The following is a 23,029-nucleotide window of genomic DNA, read 5'->3' as shown; positions in this document are numbered from 1 at the left end:
ACATTTTCTAATTAGAACCATCTAAGCTTTGAGCTACAATTTCATTTAAAGCATGACATGTGAACTTTTTCTTGCACTTTTGAGTTGTATTTAATTCTAAATTGTATCGAATTTGGCATCAACGGTTCTTTCACAGGCTCCTGCCGAAACAAGGCACAATCTGAACCGTTCAATCAGAGCCCTCTGCAACTGTGATATCCACGAAGGCTTCAGGATAGGCAAAGATGTGTCGCTTCCAGAAACATACGTGCGAGCAGCCAAGAACCCTCTCAGAGATCTTGGAGGTAGTTCCCCTTCTAAGAGGCCTACTCTTGCATTCTATGCTGGAAACATGCATGGAAGGTTCCGTCCAATCCTCCTACGCCACTGGGAGAACAAAGATCCCGACATGAAAATCCTCGGCCCAATGCCCGTTGGGGTCAAGAGTAAAATGACTTATATCCAATATATGAAGACCAGCAAGTACTGTCTATGCCCGAGGGGCTACGAAGTCAACAGCCCACGAGTAGTGGAAGCTATCTTCTACGAATGCGTTCCTGTATTGATATCAGACAATTTTGTGCCTCCTTTCTTTGAAGTGTTGAATTGGGAAGCATTTTCTGTCTTTATTGCTGAGAAAGACGTTCGAAATTTGAAGGACATACTCTTATCTATCCCAGAGAAGAAATATCTTTCCATGCAACTGGCAGTGAAGAAAGTGCAACAGCATTTTCTCTGGCATTCTAAGCCTGTGAAGTATGATGTTTTTCACATGACACTACACTCAGTTTGGTTCAATAGATTGTTTCAAATGAAAATCAAATAAGGGTGGTGGAAGTTTTTGATTTGGTCATTGGTAGAGATGGAAAAGGGAAGGTTTAAGAGAAGAACATCAGATATAAAGCTTTTCATTGTGTCACTTTCTCATCCTTAAGCCTTCAATGGACAGTCAAGTAGGCATCAAGCTCAGTGCTTAATAACCATCTCTTCCTCCTGAATGTGGAAAAATAAATGGAAGTGAAAGATGCAAGGTCCTTTAGTTGGTTTTGTACTACATTGCTTGTTTGTATAATATTGTCTCGCTTTCTTGTTGTTGAAGATCATTGCAAGACATGGTGTGATTTTTGTTAGTACAAGACTACAAGAGTCGTGAGCTGATGTGATAGATTGGCCTTACCCAATTTGAGGATGATAGTTTTACCTTAGATTTTTTTTAAAAAACTATGGAACTGTTTTATATTAAGCCTTGAGTCCCATTTTGGTGGGTTTCTCAAGACTATTGTACCTCTCTTTAAGTGTTAATAAAATTTTCGGGTCTGCTCCGGGGCCTTAGTGTACACTTCTTGGTTTAAAAAAAAGTGTGACTTTGTTATGGAATGCCATGGTTAAATGAAGCTGGAATGACAGGAATGACATAATGAAATATAAAGCATAACCTCGAGCAAACTCCTCTGTTTATTACTACTTCAAGCTTCACATTAGTAACACCAAGTCATGATTTAATTAAACTCCGTTTCTTTTGACGTAAAATAGGTGAAACAAATTTTATGACCATTTTTCCACTTAAAAATGGGCGTGGAATTTGTTTTACACCCATTTTGCGTCAAAAAACAAATAAATTCATGGAATTTTTCTGTATAAGCGGATTTTTCCACTAAAAAAATTCCAAGAAACAAAAACTCTACTCAGCTTTTTCCTGATTTTTAGCCATTTCTCACTCCATCTCAATCATGCCCTCTCTCTCCTCTCATGTGCCCCAACCCTCTCTCACCACTTGAAGATGGTAATTTATCATGAAAAAAAAATTCCTGGCTGCCAGACATGGCCTAAAATATATGGAAACCCAACCGTGGCCCCATTTTGTTTTGTTTTAAATAAGGGTGGTTTAGGAAATAAAGGTAATGGCATTTTTCTGTATAAGTGGATGTTGATGTCCCAAGAAAAATATTAATTTATATTATAAAAAAAATCATTGAGTAGGGAAATTTTGATAATAGCACTCCTTTTTTTTTAATTGGTTGTTAATTGCCTTCTTCTTCTTTTTTTGAAATTGTAACAGTATTTTAACTAAATAGAAAAGTAAAAAGTAAAAAGAGAGGTGTCATTATAAAAAAGAAGATGACTAGGGGAGTCACAATCGGGGTCGACGTTATTGATCAACTTTTGAATCTAACATGGTGATGTGTATATGCAATCGAGACCGTTGATCTTGTATCCCCATGTTAGGACACACATGATCATGGTCCCATGCAAGATTTAAAATTTCGGTTTCGGTACCGGTTTCGGACCCTGAAATTTCGAAATTTCGACCCTGTAATTTTGAAATTTCGGTCGAAATCTCGGTGCAATATTAATATTAAATTTCAGTCGAAAATCTCGGTGCAATATTAAATTAATATTTAAAAAACAGATTTTTTGAGTCAAATTTCGGAAAAACAGAAATTTCTACCAAAATTATGAAATTTCGGCCGAAATAAATGACAGTTTCAGTTTTGGGTGCTTTCCGTGTCGGTCTCCCGGTCGAAATTTAAAACCATGGTCCCATGATGAACAGACATGCTCGTTATCAAAAGAAGATGACTAGGGGAGTCACAATCGGGGGTCAACGTTAATGATCAACTTCTGGATCTAACATGGTGATATGTATGTGCAATTGAGACCGTTGATCTTGTATCCCAATGTTAGGACACAGGGGGCACCCTTGCTGCTGGGTTTCTACAAGGGTACCTTTCAATAGAGCATTCCTCGTATAAAATATAGAACCGTTTATATTAACTATAGAAAAAAGGGATTTGCTAGGAACCATCGTAGAAAAGCATTTCACTGCTGGCTGTTGCATGTGAGAGCTGCCAAATCAGAGTTGGATTTAATGAATAAGACAAAATCTACTGAAAAGTGAGCCTGTTGGCTGCTCTCACATGCAACAGCAAGCCAAAATGCCTTTCTGTGATGGTCCCTAGCAAATCCCATAGGAAAAAAATAATCCTAAACAAATAACAATTTAAAAAGTAGCTGGGGATTTCCTAGTGTCCATCGCATCATGCATTTCGCAGATGGTCTGTTGCATGTCAGAGCAGCCACAGAGGCTCACTTTTCTGCAGATTTTGTCATCATTCCTGATGTGGTTGCTCTCACATGCAACAGCCTATAAGCCTTCTGTGATGGACGCTGGCAAATCCCAAGTAGCTGATATCAGCACTATCATATTTTGATAATGGCACTACTCACTTTTTTTGACATTTTTGGATTAGATGATGATAGCATCTCGAGCATTGTGACAAGGGTTTAAAAGCTAATTAAAAATGTGTAAAATGGAGTTGGTAGTGCCATTATCAAGATATGGTGGTGCAGATATCAATCCCCTATAACAATTACATTAAATATAGCAAAAAGATGGCTCCAAACTTACTTCCCCATAGTCTGCATGCTTTACAGAAATGATAGAAACTTCACCAATAGTGCCAAGTGAGGCGAGGATCCAAGGTGGAGATGAAGAGCACATGCGAAATTATTTTCAACCGTTAGATCTCGCACGTGCCCTGCTTCTCCAACATGGCATCCTAGCCTCCAATTTTTCCATTCTTCAGCTGCTCCAACCTGTGACATCGACGTTGCTACACTTGGGTCACAACCACAAGGTGTAGGGGTGTCTACAACAGGGGTGCAATTTGGGCCGGGCCGGGTTGGGTTGAGCTTTTGCTAAAAAATGAATTGGAATCAACCAGAATCCGACCCAATTTTGTGGTAAAAGCTCAACCCGAATTCCCCAAAAATCTGCCCAAGTTGCACTCCTCGGTCTAAAGGGTCAAATTCCTCTCTATCTTCTTCAAAAGCTTCAAGAAGATAAGGAAAATGGGTTGTGGAGGTGGCTCAAGTGATACAAGTATTTATACAAGCTTGGCTTAGCATGGACAAGAGATAACTGCTTTCTATCTGATCTTAACAGATACGAAGGTGGTTGATCGCTTGAGATTGGTAAAGTTTGGCTGCCAAAAATGTTATTGATAAATGAAACAAAGGTGGTTGAACTGTTGATCTAATCGGCCATCTTGAGATAATATAGTGCTTGAAGATCCCACCCTAGTGCTTGAAGATCCCACGCTAAACAGATTCATCTTGGTCATTCAGTCAACATGGGTTTGAGCCAAGCCCTTTAATCAAGATAGGCCTTTTACGAGTTTTTATTTATTTTATTTTTTCTAAAAATTTTAGGCTTATCCATCTGGTGTGGGGGCCATGAGCAATTAATGTAAGAGAACCACATATGCAAGACTTACGGCAAAAACAATCAGAACTTAGTTTCATTGTTTGCTTTTAAGTTGTGTTTGGTTGCACAGTATATAAACAGGGAGATTAGGAGAATAGTGCCATTACAGAGAGAGAGAGAGAGCACCTTTCCCAAGAAATTTCAAGAAAAATTTCACTCTTTCTGTGGAATTTTGTTTGTAAGTGATAAGGAGAGGAGAAAATTGCCACCTCACTAGACATGCAATAATTACTTAGGAGACATTCCAAGAAGTATTCGAGAAATTCAGTGCAATATTAGTAGCCAAACTAGGAATGACATCCCAAAATCCAAACAAAATCCGAATGGCAGTATGGATTTTGTGCAACCAAACACAACATGGTTTAAAATGAACAACCGTAAGGACATGTTTGGATTCCCAAAATTTGGGATCAGAATCGGCGTCTGATTCTATGCACTGAATTCTAACGTTTGGTTTGACATTTTGGGGGTAAAGGAAAAGTAGAGGTGGAATTTTCGCTGGAATTTCAGACAGATCCTCATACCCCCCAAGAGAGGGCTCTCTCTCTCTCTCTCTCTCTCTCTCTCTCTCTCTCTCTCTCTCTCTCACGAATATCTGCCATGAAAATCTCTCTTATGAAAATCTCTACACCAAAAATCCCCCCCCTCTCTCAATAACTTTCCATTGTTGATCCCTCCTCTGGCCCTCTCTCTTCCTCAGCTAGGCAAGGAATAGATATGTAACGAAAATCTCTATTCCACGTCTGGACAAGGAGGCAATTTCTCTCCTACAAAAATCTCTCTTCCACAATTGGGAAGGAACCGATCTTCCTCTGAGCGGATCTAGAGAAAGGGAGAAAGAGTTGAAGGTTCATGGCACTTCAAATTTCACTATCATCCCCTCGTAGAGTCTGTCTTCCCTTTTTGGCCTGTTCTCGAAGGTGCTGGAGAATAGGGTCTTTGTTAGGTTAATCTCTCTCCATCTCTCTCTTTTCCTTTATTAATGTAGCTACAAATATTTTTTTTTTTTTGTGATATGCGTTCTTGAATCTTGTGAGAATTTGTAGATTATGGATGTGGGTTATTCTGAAAAATTCAGGAAATGCTGCCTCTTTTCCTCATTTTTCAGTCTATGGTTTGTTTGAAATGTTCAAGATGCGCATCTCTCTCTTTTCCTCATTTTCTTCCATCATTGAACCCTACTCAATTCTTGTAAATGGTCCCCCTAAAGGTTGCTTCAAATCCTCCAACGACCTTCGCCAAGGAGATCCTCTCTCCCCCTCCTCTTTTGCATTGTCATGGAGATGCTCTCCATAATCCTTGATGAGGCAATTTAGAGTGGGAGAATCACAACCCCCTTCTTGAGAGGTAACATCAAAATTTCTCATTTTCTTTTTGCCGATGATTATTATTATAAACATTAACTTAATGATCCCTTTGGATCTTGGGCAATGAAAAACATGATTTTAACGAGATGGGTTTGATGTACCTTTCACTATGGCTTGTGCTTGAACATGTATAATCCGACGATCCTCGTAGCTGTTCTGAGCACGGCGAAGGCCCAGAAACACCCCTTTGTTCTTCTCTTTCTTTGCACACCACTCGGTCTATGAGAAACCTTTCTTTGAGTAAACTCTCAATCTCTTGATTGCTCTCAAGTTCGTAGTGTGTAGAAAGAGGGACCAAAGGTCTTTTTTATAGGCAAAAAGCTCCTATAGAACCTCTAATTTAGTGCAAATTCGTTTTGATCTTTAGGCACAAATTGCAAGTGTTATTTGAGCCAACTTGCCTTCCCAAAACATTTCCAAAGTTAGTGGATTAGCTTATTGTGGACCCCGATCCGGGAGAGAGGTGGGGGACGAGCCCCCAGCGGCCTCTTGGATTATACACGTGTGAAGGAGAGCTCTACCAAGGAACTCTCGAAACGGTTGCCACCCTCATAGCATAGCACGAGTGGCGATATAAAAGAGATACCTCTCGATTCGGGAATAAGTCCGAATTCGAAACGTATCTAAACAAACTCAGAGTCGCCATCCACGGTATACGGCCATGGATCCTTTAAACAAAAATATGCTCTGTATACCATGGATAACCAGAAATATATATGGGTTCGTGCCTGATTACGAATGGAGAAGGTCTGAGAGCACCCCCAATTCGTCCGAGTGCAAGCACTTGGTCTCTTATGCCATTTATTATTAAATTTAAAGAGTTTCGGGCAAAAATCATATGAAATAGGAACAATTCTCAGGAATCGTCTACCTAAGCATGCATTTCCCGAGGATAAAGAAATAAGCATACACAAAATGAAATGAAAAAAAATGTGTCACCTAAGCAAAGCTAGGTTATAAGTGACATGCCTAATGGGAGTCTAAGTTCTGGTGGAGGTACACATGCAAGCTACAGCTAAAGGTATAGTATCAGTACAAGAAAATAAGAAAAACACATCAAAACATAAAACACAAATCAATCCTATATATGACAAGACAAGACAAATCCTAACTCTAATGCGACTTGACTCGGACCAAGATGGCCGTCCATCCCAGCTGCTCTACGTATCCCGGCCTCGGAAAGAATCGGAGTCAACGTAGTTCAATGCCCTATTCTAAACTACGAAGCCTAACCATCTAGAACCGCTATCCTAGACTCGATCCACTAGACTCGACTGATTTTTAAAGCTTTTCGTACCATTGCTTAAGTTCAAGTGAATTGTAATTTTTAGGACTCTCTATATGCCCTAACTAATGCAAGTTGATTAACCTTAAGCTAATGCAGGTGGGCCCTACATCCTATGTGTAACTAGGCCGTGCATCCTAAGGAAAACAATAGGCTAACTATATGCTTCTTAGTCTAGTCATCGGTTCAACTAAATGTCTAACCGATCGAATCGAGGCCTCCTAACTCTAGGGACACTCACACGACAGGACACACCATATCAAACAAATCAGGACAGACTCCTAACTCTAAAACAAACCAAACGGCTAGGACAGACTCCTAACTCTAGGGGAAGATCTCTTTGAAAAAAGGTTTTGAAGAAATTTTTGCATTTTTAGAAGGTTTGACAAATTTATTTTTAAAGGTTTGGCTGGACTTGGGATAAAGATCCCAAGCTGCACTACGTACCCTGTTAAAAGGGATTAAGCCAACGTAGTTCGAAATGCGAACTCTCCTAATTACCACTAAAAAGCTTAACACTCCAAATAATTGAAAAAATTTGATATTTTTTTTAAAGTCTTCATATGTTTTTGAATTTTAAGATATTTCAAATGTTTCTGTTTTGAATTTTTAAAATGTTCAAGTGTTTTTTAGATTTTTAAAACGTTTTCACTCTTTTGGTCAAAGACCTAAAGAGAACACACAAAACAACCAACTAGGGCAAAACCCTAAAGCTACGGGGAAACCCCGAACAAGCAAACTAGTGTCAAAGACACTTGAACTAAACCTCAAACAAGTAACTGAAATCTAAAGTAAAAGAAAAAAGATAAGGTCTCTAACAAATCAAACTCGAACAAGACTACGCCAATCTCTAAGGATAAACCTCTAAACCAAACGACACTAAAAAGGGATTACAAATTGAGGTACAAGCAGGGGAGGTTCTATAAATGAGACACTATATGTCTCCTATGTATATCTCTCTATTAAACCAAGGAACACTCCCTAAGGGTAAATTTCAAAATGAAGATTATCTCCAAATGAGAACTACCTAATGAGACACAGTGTGTCTCCTAATGAGGGCTCTATTATCTAAAAGGTATCTAAGAGACTGTGTTAGTCTACTTAAATGAAGAGGAGAGCACTACTTGGACTGAACAAGTCCCTTAAGGATGGGCTTGGGCTAGCGCCTTCATCGCCCTTGCAATGAGAAAGAGGAAAGAGATAACTAACAAGACTAAGTTAGTCTTTTACTTACGGAGATACTCCACGAATGAGGCTAAGCAAGCTTCCTAAAAGGGGGCTTCTGTAAATGAGACAAAAGCCTGTCTCTTACAGGGATTTTATAATCATTTTAAAAGCTTAAAATCAAGTAACACTCTTTTAACCATTGTGGCAATCAAGATATGATATTCTTCCCTTCTGGTTATTTTAAATGATGTTAACAGACTTATATTATGACAAGATTTAAGGCTCAAAAGAATAACTCTAAATTTATATTCACGTACAAAGCAAGAAGGCATGAACATAATACCAAATCTGCAACAAATGATCCAATGTGCAGATCAAAATTAGAATTATATAAGATTGATCAATCATTTACTTATCCATTTGGCCATAATATAAGGAAAGAGACAATTTCTATGAGGTAAAGGTGCTAAAAAATAAATGAAATACATAGGTGTAATTATTAAATCAAGGCTATAAAAGACAGTTGTCAAAATGAAGTGGAAGCTTTCAAATATCAAAAGAATATAAGGGGCTGCACACATCACAAGAATGAGGTCTGTTAATATCAAGAAGGGTTAAAGGGCTGCACATATCAAGTATTAAAGGGCTGCTACAATCAAAGGTGTGTGAGGAGTGCCACTATCAAAGGAGTATGGGCTGCCCTTATCAACGAGGGTGAGGGCTGCCACTATCAAAAGTGTGTGAGGGCTGTCTATATTCAAAAGGGGTTGTGGGCTACCAAAATCCATGTGAAAAGGGGGCTGTAAGTAGCAATTCCAACTATAGAGGGAAACTAAAGAAGGACAACTATTCCAATGTAATCATTCGAACATTTCTTGCTACTTGAGGTCGTTCACTGATAATGCAAGAAATGGCTATACATTTGTTATATAAAAAAAAAATTATCCAATCAAAACTAAGAAACAAATATGTCACCTCTCTAATGTTGTTTATTCAATCACTTATCAGGCATATTTTAATAATGAACTATTACTCCATCATCCATTCATTACTCATAGAAGTATCAAAACTTATCACAATGCTACAAGATGAGTTTCAGGAAAATCAAATAACCTAGCCTTTCATCGAAACCTGACTGTTTTAGAATTAAACTAAAAAAAAATAAAAAGAATCTCTACAGGTCAAATAAAAGGAAATATGGGGTCAAGTACTTTCTAAGTATAAGTATTCCAACACCACCCCTACTATTAGGCCAACGAACAAGGAAACCATTTTTGGGCAAGAGTCCAATCCTAACCAATGTTGGTTTCAAACATAAACCTGCTGAAGCATGAATAATTAGGAGCAACAACCCACTGCAAAAATAATGTGTGCTAACTAGGACAGCTAGTTAACAATTTTCATTGGGATCAAGACCAGGGTAGTAAAAAAAATACAAATATCCCAAACAAATGAGCTAAATTATGAATGTAATAAAAAAAAATGGTGAACATGGTGTTATGATCTGAAAAACGAGGAGTCAACCAACTGATCTAAAGCAAGCTTATCTATACTGCCATATATAATGATAATAACACTGCTATCATGTGAGAGGAATTGACAAAAATAATCAACACAATTGACAAACACAGCATGATATGATAAAAGATGATCTCAAAATAGTGATACATCCAAACATTTATCCTCCACCCTCCTTGAAAAAATAACATCAGCTTCTAGTATTTATATGGACTTATCTTATACTATTGTATTCAAGTTATTCCCCTCTAATTTTTTTACAACTTTCACAAAGCACCGCAACAGATAAATAATATTAATTTATTCACGTAAAAACATTGGTGAAAATTTAAAAGAAAATATGAAAAGATCAAAGCATTGATTATCTCAACACATACTTTCCACAATTTTAGTTTCAAAGGAATATGATAATTAGATGAATAATAGAGAATTATATAAACAAAAATGAGATGCCACAAAACAATTTTTGTACCTCTAAAGAAACAAAAAATAGACTATGGAAATTTCTTCTCCATTTTTAATCAAAGCTGTGCTTTAAAGCTCAATAATTCCACATTAGAAATTTCACACACACTTAACAAGACTAAAAAAAAAAAAATCTCAAACAAATACAGACTCAAAAAATAAAATAAAATAAAAAATATATATATATATATATATATATATATATATATATATATATATATATATATATATATGGGCTGCAATTATCAAGAGTGAAGTGTGAACACATGGGACAACAGTTATACACGTAGGATAGCTGTTATGTATGTAGGATAACAATTATGCATTTAGGACAGCAGTTATGCTCTGCGGGGCAACAATTGTGTAGAAAAATGAGCAGAATTTGTAACAAAACTGGGCAGATTTGTGAGCAGAAAATGAGCAAAATTTGTGAGCTAAAATTGTGCAGAAAACGAGCAAAATTTATGCCCAAAATAAGGCAGATTTTTAGGCTAAAAACTGGGTAGCAACATAGTGGAAATTGTGCTCAAACAAAGCTAAAGTGGGGTTGGATCTGCGTTGAAACAGGGGCAGCCGTGGGGCTAAAAGATGGGCTCAAACAGGGGCAGATTTGGGGCTAAAAGCTGGGCTCAAACAGGGGCAGATTTGGGGCTAGAAGCTGGGCTCAAACAGGGGCAGATTTGGGGACAAGTGCTGACCTTTTGTCACAGATAACCTCCAAAAAAAATAAAATCTTTTAACAAACCCCAGGCTAAAGAAATATGTGCAGACATACCTTGTACATTTACACCATAATGAAGCATATACAAATACATGCGGATAACTGACAACTGGCAAGAGAAATATATGCTTCAAACAAGCACTCAAGGACCCAACAGAAATAATCTCACAGCTTCCAATAGAGGCCATCTAACCTTTTCAAAATAGAACCAAATCTCGCACCACTTTATTATCAGTAATGTAATTCCTTTGAAGCAACCATATCAATTTTCATTTTATGCACAATGATAATGATCTGCTGGAATTTTTATTTCTAACACAATGGAGAAGAACTATAATAATATTCAATTTAGGCACAATGAAAAGAAAAAAATAACTATATTAATTGCCAGTTCAGCATAGTGTAAAATGGGCCATAAGAGCTTACGGCCTGACACAATGAGAGAAAAAAAATCAATTTTCATTTTGATGATTCTATGCTTATTCTTCTACATTGCTAATGTCAGTGGACCCAAAGGAAATCTTGGTTCAAGCTAGGATAAAGTTAAGACAATATACAGCCACATGAAGTGTTAAAAGAATCTCTAAGTAAACTATTGACTTATGTCTCACAATGATCATGGGGAAAAAGCATCAGACACAAATATTAACAAGATATCCTCTTGATGAGTTACAAATTCTTTTTTAATGATAATCACTAAAGTTTTCTCAAGTCTCATATTCCCAAGTCATCACCAGACAAATTCACCCTGCCTCCATTAAAATATTCAATGTTAACTACATCGAGGAAAGGAAACTTCAGAATGTCTTTCAGCTCAAAATAGTGAAAATGAAGGGTTGAATCATATGTTTGACTAAATTAAGTAATTATTTCAAGATATTACCAAAGCTGAATGAAGTTATGGGGGACAAATTATGCATCATTATGGCATTTAAACATAAAAGCTCGGTTAGTCTTCGTCTAAAAATAATAAAGTCTCATTACGTTCATTCAAGCACACATCGAAATCATGAACAGAAAACAAATCATAATGAACAGAATGCTTCATCAATATCTTGAAATGATAATGAAAAATTAGTCAAAACGAAAAAGCAATGCTTGATCCAAAGTTAATCATAAGAAATTTAAGCTTTTGAGAACAACAGTAGATCCAAACCTTACTTCATATTTAATTTCACATGGACTTAAGAAGAATTCTTGTTGCATACAAACATAATCATGCATTTATTTATTTCGTAACAAGAGAAATCCATCAAATGAGCTTATGTAAGACTTTTAATCTAATAAAAATACATTCATAATTTTAACAGATATATAAATAGATAATAAAAAAAAATTTAAAATACCTGATACAGATCAATATCCGAGTTACCTATGAATTTCCTCAATTCTTTTTACAGATGATGAACACTCCTTCAGAATTTTTCGAAAATTGAACCAAATGACGGAGAGTCACTAGATCTACAATGACTTTGGTCAGAAAAGACTAGATTCAAGGTTTTCACAGCTAGATCTAAAGATTAGAAACCTAAATTAGGGTTTCAAGGTTAGGGAAAATGGATCTAGGTTTTCTAGTTCGGATTTTAGGTTTTAAAATAGGGAAAAGGTGCAGATCAAAGATTTTCTAGAAAGGAATGGATGAAACTCAATTTCTGTTGCCTCAAATCTAAGTTTTTTTTTTTTTTTTTTACTTATGTTAGGGTTTGGAAATGGAAAGATATAGATATGAGAGGTAGAAGGCTAGAATAAAGAAAATGATCGAAGGTTACCGGAGATGTAGTCGGAGTTCCGATCGGAAATGATCGAAGTTAGACTGGAGGATGATCGGAGAAGAAGAAAATCGGATTTTGAGCAAGGATTTTGAGCAAGGATGATCGAAAAAAACTGAGGAAGTCAAATTGAAGAAGAAGAAGAAGAAGAAGAGGAGGAGGAAAAGGAAATGATTCTAGCCGGAGCTTTGGGCCGGAATCGTCACCGGAGATTGACGGAGAAGATGAGATCCCCTTTATCTCTCTCTAAAACTCTCGCTCTTTCTCTCTCTAATTTTTCTTACGGGAATGAAAAATTATATATTTTTTTAAAATGAAAGCCCTCACTGCTATTTATAGATTTTTTTTCTGTAATTTTTCACCCCCAAATTTGCTCTGGACATCCCCTTTCGAATTTAGCCTAACTTGCTTTTAGATAGATGTGGTGGTCCACAAGAAGAATTTTTAATGAAAATAAAAGACAAATTCGCACCCTTTTAAATACCCAAGAAAACCCATCTATTGCAAAAAATACCTAAATTTTATTCCCAACAGGCCACCTCTTGGTCAGGACAATGCACACCCCTTATTTCTACAACATACACACTACACCACCTACCTCTCTCGTTCGCTAGGCAAATCAAGACGGATTTAAACGAAATTTTGCAGGGACCTTGATAGGACCCCAAGCTAGCCTAGGGTGAAGTTTGGAGTTTTAAAACATTGGTTTGACGGTGTTTCACACAAACATGAGAAGTTTAGGGTATGGTCAAAATGGAGTGTCTACACTTATACAAAGAATGGTTGTTTAAATATGCAAGGCCACTCACTTTAGCAACTCTAAAACATGGTAAGATATATTTTAGAAAGCTTAAAGCATGGAAACACTCCAAGTTTAGTAACTACAAACTTAGAAAACGTCTTACCGTCTACCACTTGGGCTGCATGGGCTTTATACCTTTCATATCAACAACGTTATATTCAGTTCAATAAGTATACTACCAATGGATCATGTAATCATTGGAAAGTTAAATTATCCAATGACCTCCCCATGATCACAATGCTAGTAAACTTACCAACATGAATTAAACATGGTCCACTTCATGTCATTACCGACATTCGGCTTTCAATATATCCGTTCAAAGTGCACAATACAATTAATGGAAAAGTAGATAACTTTATTTATCATGATCATGCTCAAAAGTGATCACATTACAATATCTATAACCTTTATGCAAACTCGACCAATCAACGTAATCGGCCTTACCCACAAACCTTATGCGTTGTATGGTCATTAACGACCTCAAGTGGTAAGCCTTTCGTTATTAGATCAGCTAACATAAGTGCGGTACCTATATAGTCAATAGACATTAATTGGTCCTGAATTATCTTCCTCACGACAATATGTCAACACATTGTCTCCTTATTTTATTTGTCGTTCTTGGAAAAGTAAAACCACAACGGAATTATCACAACGCGTTCTTAGTAATTTGTTGATTATTAACAAGGTAACACCTTGACACAAAATTCCGCAACTACAAGACATAACTTAAGGCCTTATTCCAACCCAAGGTGGAAGCAACTAATGGTGTATATCTTATGTACTTCCACGATTTAAGAATTTCTGCTAAAATACCCTTAAGTAGAACTCTAGGTGTCCGACAATTATAAACAACCTTCTTGGCAGCTTCCCAATGATCCATTCATAGGATCACATCAGTACCTTCTAAGCTGGCCCACGACATAGGTTAACTGAATATATCATTAATAACCACAAGGGGAACCTCTAGTGGTACACTTATCCATGTTGAAAATTTAAGGACCTTTGTCATTATAGGCTTTCTGACATATTCTCAGTAATCCTTAAGTCTTAACTAGGTGAACATGAACTAAAACGCTCCACCTAGATCCTTTATACCAAGTTTTCTTTCAAGACATAGTCAACATGGAATTAGAGCAATTCATCACCTTTGGGTAGAAGAATTATCCAGGTCAAGTGCATGCGCTTACTTGGTCTCAATACAACATGGAAAAAGTAATACAACTAGGGAGTAGTGCACCATCAACTCACAAATAATTATGGTATCACTCTCACTATCCCTAAGATATATTCATTTATCCATGATATCTTTATTGAACCCAAGCCCTATGATTAGAATATAAAATTTTAAGTACCACTACCGAGACACTTGGTGCGACAAAAGGAGCCACTAAAGCAATGCCTTTCCATAAAGAGTTTTTTTTTTTTTTTTTTTTTTTTTTTAAAACTGGTGAGAAAGACTCTTTATAGTTTATCCCTCCCTTATGAAAGTAGCCTCCCGCGACTAGTCTTACTTTATGCATCTCACCAGCTAGCTGAGACCCCGAATGAATCTCTTGCGCTTGTAGATTCAAGATTGATTGTTCATATTTCTTAAGTAAATTGCGCTTTGTGTATGGCAAGAAAGAAAAGATCAAGTAAGAAAGTATACCGTTTTGTGTGTTACAACTCAGCTTAGGAATTGTTTAAGAAAAAAGTGATTTTTGTGTTTTACAACTCAGCTTAGGAATTGTTCAAGAGAAAAATAATTTTTGTGTGAATTTCAAGGACGAAATTCCTTAAGGGGGGAATTTGCCTTAAGGAGGAGCGTTTTGGCCTCATAAGTGAGGGGCGTTTTGGCCTTAAGGAGTAATTTCATATTAGAGCTTCTTTAAGAAAGCCTATAAATACATCTTTAGTGTGTATTGAGGGAACTAAACCAACCCTAAAACATTTTGTTCAGCCCAATGAGAGGATTTTCATGTGGAAGGAGAAGAAGATCGAGTTTTAGAATCAGAAAATGTCAATCAAGGTAAGAACTACGTTCTTAGATGATCGTTATGTATTTGAAGAACACTAAAATAAGGATTAGTGTAAAAAGAGATGTAATTTGGGTCTTGATTTCGTTCAATGATGAACTCCATGTTTGATTTCTGACTCCTTGGGGTTCGCCTTGTTTTGAATCCCCAACGAACTCAAGATCAAATCACTGTGTCCATGGAAATTTAGATTTTGGGAGATTTTGACCTAAAAGTTAAATTATTTTTCAATAAGTGTTTGTATCGATTCGGAGCATGAAATTGGTTTTGGTGGATTTTCCTAGTCGCAAGGAGTCCATCGGATCCGACCACGCGTGATTTGGAGTCCAAACGAAAAAGTTATGATATGTTAAATCGGGCAAAATCTACAAATTCACAGCCTCGGGAGAAAACCCAATCCCGCAGCTCCGGACGCTCAAACATCAGTGTTCGGAATTACGAACCAACTGGATCGGGTGATTTTCCTGCAGTATTTCCTGCAGACAGCCCAACTTCAGAAAATCATAATTTATTCGTTTCTCGTTTGTTTTCGACGCTCTTGTACTCTACGAACATGCTGAAAATGTGTAATTTCTGTTAAAAATGATTCAAAAAATATTTGAGAACTATATAATGAAGTAAATTTCAAAATACTTTGAGGGATCTTAGCTTGGACTGCCGGGTGCAAGCTTTGAAGTAGCGCGTTACCCACTAGGTTCAATCAAATCAATGAATCAAATTCCCACTCACCTATAGGGATGAAAGCTATCAAGTCGACCTTCCTCAGTATCTTAGTTTGGATTACAGTTCGTCTCCCGTTTGACCCTGTTTGGTCCGGAATTGGGTATTTGTATTTTGGTTCATATTTTGTGGTTCCCTATTGATAATAATGGAACGATTGTGATATTAGGTGATCAATCTTTAGTCCAGAAGAGTTCCGAGAGAACATTGAGGTACGCAATTTCGTACTACTTCGGTGCTTCGGTTTCCAAATTTAATTGCGTACACTTTTCTTTGCAACTTCTGTACCTTCTTATAAAATGTGAAACTCTATAGGATCTTAGTCGGGTCTTGCATGCTAATATTTTTCTAACCATCGGAACATTGGATAACTTTTTGACAAGTGTTGTAATGTGACTTCTCAAATAATGAACACTCTCTTCCATTGAAATTTATTGAGGAAACCTACGTGAATCATTGCTACCCAACCTTTGTGCCTTTTGTTGGACCTTTAGCTATGTGTAACATTTCGTCATGAGCTTGTGCTCTTCGATCATGTGTACCTCGATTCCATTGCTATTTGCAAACTTGAGAAATTCAAAAATCACTTGTAGCCCACTATGTGGAACTTATGTGGACCATTGCCGTTCGGCCAAGTAATCTCTGACCCTATTGTGATAGTGTACCTTCGGACCTTGGTGTTCTACATAATCTACTCTTGAGCATTTCCTTTTTGTTCTTCTATGGATTCCTTGACTATTAGTTCTATGTGGATTTTACGCTCCAAGTATCCATGTTCAACCTAACTGTGTTGCACCCTTATGATCTTCATTACTTTTGAACCTAAAAAATAATGTGGACTTTGTCTCTTGCGAAATCGTTATGAAACTTTGCTCTTTTGCTTTGTGTACTTTGACCTATTGCTATGTGGGCACTTCTTGTGGAGACTTAGGTATATATGTGAACTATAAGGGCCCGCACCAATGGGGGTAGTACGTTGGCTTTTGGGTCCCGTCAGTGGGTGCTATTCGCTGACCCCGTCGATAAGTACGAGTACTTAGAAACTAGTTTCGAACCGTGGGTAGTCGGGTAAAATAACTTACTTTTTGGGCTAGGCCGATGACCTCGAAGTTGTATTGATCTGTGTGTGACTATGTTTATTGATCTTTCATTATATATGAGTTTGTGGGCCATATTTCTCGTTTACTTTGATGTACCTAGTTCGGTATCTTCGACACCCATGATATCCCATTCCTTGTGGGAACTCCATAATTTGTTTTGTACCTAGTGTTGCTTATATTTCGATTTGTGATACTCATCCATATGATACCTTAAAAAACAGTTCTTTCCCATAGTTTAAAATAAATTTTTATAAATAAATAAAGCAAGAAAGGCGGCCCTAAGGACACATGCAAGTTGCATGTACAAAATCGAATGAGCTGAAATGGTGGGCAAAAGTATCTAGGCCATTTAAGCTGGTCATAATATAATTAGATGATTCTAGGACCTTGATTAATAAAGCATCTTCAAGAGCCCACTCAAAAAGTATTAAGCTGTTATTAATCATGCAAATGAGGTGTCCATGTGGCACACAACCAAGGCCATGTAGGGCGCGTCATGAGGACCCACCAAATCAACGGGCTAGGAAAACTCACAAAATTTTTTTTTTTGCTATGTGCAACTACTTATTTTGGTTAAATCCAACCATTGGATCAGCCAAAAATACCTGCATTAGCACAAGCGGATCAACCCGATCTTCCTCTCGCGGAGGGTCAGGAAGAAGCTGCAAGCATGAACTCATCGGGTTGTCGTCGTTGAGATAATCAACAGCTTCGAGGCTACAATCATCCCGCACTTCCACAAACCATATGCCTTCTCCGGTACAGGCTACTTGGAGCATTCCACCTTGGCCCGATTCGACTAGTTTTCCGGCCAGAGGGTAGTAATATACTAGTGCCTTAGACAAGGCCTCCTTTATGACCTTTGAAGGTTCATATCCATGTCTAAACACATGCAAAGTTTGAACCTTGCATCGGAGCGCAATCAAGCGATCGATGACGGAAAGGTCGAAGGTGCCCGAGGGAGTTTTTCCGGCAGGGGGAACGATGGCTCGTGCCAACTTGTTCACAGAGAAGTTCATGGTGTGAAGATGGAGCAAAGGTGAAGTAAGACATGGATACATATATACATATATGGGGGACGTCCCAATAATTTATTTGTCATTATATACTCCTTGGAGATAGAATATTTGGTCTTTCTATTAAATATTAATTGGCTTAGCTTAGAAGTGTAGATATGGGTGCTGTGAACGGTATCCAAATGGAGAAAAGTAGCAATTTCCTTTCTAGCTCTCTTTAATGAGAATTTTATATGATGTGTGCACATGAAGTCTAGAATTTTTCAGCAAGTAAAGTGGGGACTGATGGGACACAAATACAGCGTCGCTCCCAGATATCGCCACGTGTCGTCCATGCACAAGGAGAGCCTAGGCATCATGAAGAAAGACGTTGGAAAACGGTAAAGACCATGCAATCATGACACGTGTCACCGTCCAGACCTCATCATCACAAATTATGGAAGGAAATGGCCGGCGAAGCCACGCGCGCCGGCGAGGCAGGGGAACAGCCCAATCCTGCAAAGGAAGGCTTTCTCTCCATAATGATGAAAAGGGCCGCGCACCTCCCTTTAAAAGGGAGGGAAAGGAAGAAGAGAGGATGAATCCACGTTTTTGGAAAGGACTTCCCCCATTCTCAGTTCCGCAAAAAGCAACCGGAAAAAGAGGCGAGGCAACAACAGAGGAGACTATGAACGCAATCCTACTCTCCCTGCTAGTCCCCTCTGACCCACTCATTCACACACCCAGAAAGGAGCCTACGCGTTGGCCCTGGTAACCCTGATCAAAACCCCTTCCCTTTGTCGCTGTCTTTTATATTGATTGGTCGAAGGATCTGACTTGGGTGTCGAAGTGGTCGTCCGGGACCCACCCCGGACCCACTGACCCCCTTTGTTTGTGATTGCAGACCCCGCGGAGGCCCTCTACCGACCGCGTGATCACAGACCCGGATTCAAACGCCATCATATTGGCGCCATCCGTGGGACTCGTCGAGTACTGAACGCCTTATGGCGATGAAAAACCACACTCAACAGCAAGAAACAGGGGTAATAACCAGGAGTCAGGCTCAGCGCGCACAAACCAACACCTGAAGCTCCCGAGAGCCCAACTCACCTCTCTCGGGCCGACACCAGCCCTTCTCTAGCACACCGCAGATGGTCCCCACCATGGAGATGTTCAACGAACTCCGCCGAGAACTACTCCAACGCTTGCCTCCTCCGGCCCCGAAGAGGCCCCTGACAACGCAGGACCAGACAGAAGCCTACGACGAAGGCAACGAGGAACAGCCAGGGGAGCGTCATCCCCGGCGAAAGCGAGCACCGACTCGCCGGACGCCGTCCCCATCGACGAACAGCCCTTTGCCCCCCCCCCCCCCGTAGCTAGGGGACACCAGCGAGACAGCGGGAAGCAGGCTACGCTAAGCCGCGCTCCCCCTGTCCGGGCTGCCCGTCTTCAGGAACCGCCCCTGGCTCGGACGGAAGAAGTAGCAACCTCAGCGCAACCGCCCAGCGTGGATCCGATAGCCGACCTGCAGAGGCAGATCCGAGAGGTAAAACTAGAAATGAAGAAGCCCTACGCCCATGGCATCCTTGACGAATGGGAAAGGGAAACGGCATTCCCATTCACCTCAGAAGTCTTAAAGACCCCAGCGGAAGCAGGCATAGACCTCTCCCATTTCGGTCTGTACGACGGAAGCACTGACCCCCTCAACTTCCTCCAAACTTTCAAAAGGGTAATGACACTCCGGGGTGCGTCGGACGGATTCATGTGCAGAGCCTTCACCTCCCTGTTAAGAAAGACCGCTAACGACTGGTACCTGAGATTGGAGCCTGGCTCCATCGCATCCTTCCACGAATTCGGAAGGAAGTTCAGCGCAAGATTCGCCAACAACCGCCTCCGCCATGATCTAGCGGACGCCCTCTTAGCTCTCCGGCAGGGAAGAAACGAGACCCTAAGAGACTTCATGTTAAAATTCAACGCCGAATTGGCCCAACTTTCTAACATGGACGTCCAAATAGCGGTCGCAACACTAAAGCACGCCACCACCGATCCAAATCTCAAGTTGCATCTCACCCTCAAGCCACCACGGGACCTACAGGAACTTGAATCCAAGGCTGACAAGTTCGTGTGAGCAAAAGAAGCCTGTGCCCGACAGCAGAACCATCCCGGCCCCGATGAAAGAAAAAACAACGACGACCGAAGGATCATGAGGCCACGGGCCGAGGAGAAACAGGCGAGCCGGAACCCCATCCCCGTCTTCGAAAGACTGGGAAGCGCCCCACTAAAGGTTCCCCTCTCCCATGTCCTACTAGCTATCAGAGATCAGGGTCTCCTGACCCCCCCAAGAGAATGGCCACGGACCCAAAGAAGCGGTCCGCCAAAAAGTTCTGCGAATTCCACGGGGACCACGGCCACGAAACTGACCATTGCTTCCACCTCCGCCTCCAGCTGGAAAGGCTGGCCGAAGAAGGGCACCTGAATCAATATCTCAGAAGCCCTGGCGGAAATTCGCGCGAGGTCCAGCATCCACCCGACGAGCCCAGAGGTAGGCGTCAGTCACCCAATAGGCGCCGTCCAACAACCGTCGCCGATCCACAAGCCGACACCGATCCCCTAGCAGGCATCGCTCCCGAAGCAGACGTCTATCCCGCAGCAGACACGACACACGCCGCCTCCAGCGCGCCCGGGAAGAAGAGCCCCCCGAACAATCGCAGGCCCGCGAACAGCCGCCCACCATTATCGAAAAAATCAACATCATCACGGGCGGGCCGGCAGCGGGAGGGCCGACAACAGCTGGTCGGCGGGCATATGCGGAGCGGGTATTCTCCGTGGATATGCCTTCCAAAAAGGCCCGAACAGATCCGCCTCGTGAGGACCAGATCATCACTTTCTCCAACGAAGACCTCGACAGGCTACAAGTCCCGCATGACGACGCACTGGTCGTCAGGCTAGTCGTCACCAACTTCGACATAGGAAAGATCCTGGTCGACACAGGAAGCTCCGTCAACGTGCTGCACCTCGGGACTTTTGAAGAGATGAAACTGGGCAAAGATAGGCTGGGACCCGCGGAGTATTCCATCTACGGGTTCTCCGGTGCATCCGTAGGGTCGACGGCAAGATCGACTTACCCGTGACCTTTGGGACGTACCCCCTCCAAAAAACCATCCTAACCACCTTCATGGTCGTAGACATACCGTTCACTTACAACGCCATCATTGGGCGCCCCGCTCTAAGAGATTTGGGGGCAGTGGTCTCCACCCCACTCCGGAGGTTTGGGGGCAGCAGATGATAGCACGCCAGTGCTACGCAGCGAGCCTAAGAGGAACCAACGCTCCGGCCGAGAACTTCACAATCGGTAGTGAAGACCCCGGGCAGCGGGCCCGCACGATCAGAGGAGAACCCGTCGAGGAGCTAGACTCCATCCCCATAGCCCAAGATCAGCCGGAGAGACGAGTCCAGATCAGTTCCCTACTAAAAGGCCCCCTGCGATACCAGTTGATCGACTTCCTCAGAACCAACAAAGACATGTTCGCATGGTCCGCCAAAGACATGTTCGCATGGTCCGCCAAGGACATGCCCGGGATACCCAAGGAGTTGGGCGTTCACAAGTTAAACGTGAACCCAGCCCTTAAACCCGTCCGGCAGAAGAAGAGGAACTTCGCGGTAGAACGTCAAACTCACATAAAGGCCGAAGTGGAGAAGCTACTACAAGCCGGGTTCATCAGAGAAATCTGGTACCCCGAGTGGCTGTCTAACGTCGCCATGGTCAAGAAAGCTAGTGGAGGCTGGCGGGCCTGTATAGACTTCACAGACCTAAACTGGGCCTGCCCAAAGGACCCCTACCCCCTCCCGCACATAGACCAAGTCATCGACGCCACATCTGGGCACGAACTCCTCACCTTCTTGGATGCATTCTCGGGTTACAATCAGGTGAAAATGCACAAGCCAGACATCCCGAAAACAACGTTCATCACCGATCAGGGCGTCTACTATTACACCGTTATGCCCTTCGGGTTAAAAAACGCAGGCGCCACCTACCAGCGGCTCGTAAATAAGCTATTCCAGGCGCAAATCGGAAGAAATGTAGAGGTGTATGTCGACGACATGCTGGTAAAAAGTTTGGAGTCCTCCAAACACATCTCCGACCTTCAGGAGACTTTCAACACCCTACGACGAGCCCGAATGAAGCTGAACCCCGCAAAATGTGCCTTCGGGGTAGCCTCCGGAAAGTTCTTAGGGTTCATGGTTAGCCAGAGAGGGATCGAGGCCAACCCCAAAAAGATCCAGGCCATCCTAGACATGGAACCCCCGACAACAGCGGTAGAAGTACAGAGGCTTGCGGGTCGAATCACGGCCCTCGGCCGATTCATGCCAAAGTCGGCGGAAAAATGCCAACCCTTCTTCAAACAACTGAAAAATATACGAGAATTCGAATGGACCCCGGCCTGCCAAGAAGCATTCGACGCCCTGAAACAATACCTTCAGACACCACCCGTACTCTCCAAACCCGAGCCGGGGGAAGAACTATTTCTGTATCTGGCCATCAGCCCCACGGCGGTGAGTGCGGTATTGGCCAAGCAAAGCGACAAGAAGGAACATCCGGTGTACTACGTGAGCAAGACTCTCCACGGTGCAGAGGTCCGGTACCTAAACATAGAGAAATTCGCCCTCGCAGTCGTCAGCGCCGCCCGGAAGCTCCGCCCCTACTTCCAGGCCCACCCCATTGTGCTTCTGACCGACCAACCCCTGAGGAAGATTCTCCAAAAACCAGAGACCTCGGGCAGGATGGTAAGTTGGGCCGTCAAGTTGGAAGAGTTTGACATACAGGTCCGCCCGAGGCCGGCTATTAAATCCCAAGCCCT

General features: G+C 41.1%; 1 protein-coding gene and 1 pseudogene across 2 annotated transcripts in view; one reads left to right on the top strand and one right to left on the bottom strand.

The window, feature by feature from the left end:
- Positions 1 to 1,316, top strand: part of LOC143852585 (putative glycosyltransferase At5g25310) — a 44,440-nt gene extending 43,124 nt beyond the window's left edge. For both annotated transcript variants that reach the window (XM_077362032.1, XM_077362042.1), the window contains exon 5: positions 137 to 1,316. In XM_077362032.1, coding sequence (XP_077218147.1) covers positions 137 to 805 — 669 coding nt within the window. In that variant the 3' untranslated portion in view covers positions 806 to 1,316. The remainder of the gene's footprint in view (positions 1 to 136) is intronic.
- Positions 1,317 to 15,777: 14,461 nt separating this feature from the next.
- LOC143866237 (myricetin 3-O-glucosyl 1,2-rhamnoside 6'-O-caffeoyltransferase AT2 pseudogene) lies at positions 15,778 to 18,194 on the bottom strand (annotated as a pseudogene).
- Between the last annotated feature and the right edge of the window lie 4,835 nt (positions 18,195 to 23,029).

The sequence above is a fragment of the Tasmannia lanceolata genome, unplaced genomic scaffold (assembly GCF_043159265.1).
Source record: "Tasmannia lanceolata isolate RefF3 unplaced genomic scaffold, GAP_Taslan_0.1 ptg000003l, whole genome shotgun sequence".
NCBI lineage: Eukaryota > Viridiplantae > Streptophyta > Magnoliopsida > Canellales > Winteraceae > Tasmannia > Tasmannia lanceolata.
The sequence above is the reverse complement of the archived record's forward strand: the minus strand, read 5'-3'. Positions and strand labels throughout refer to the sequence as shown.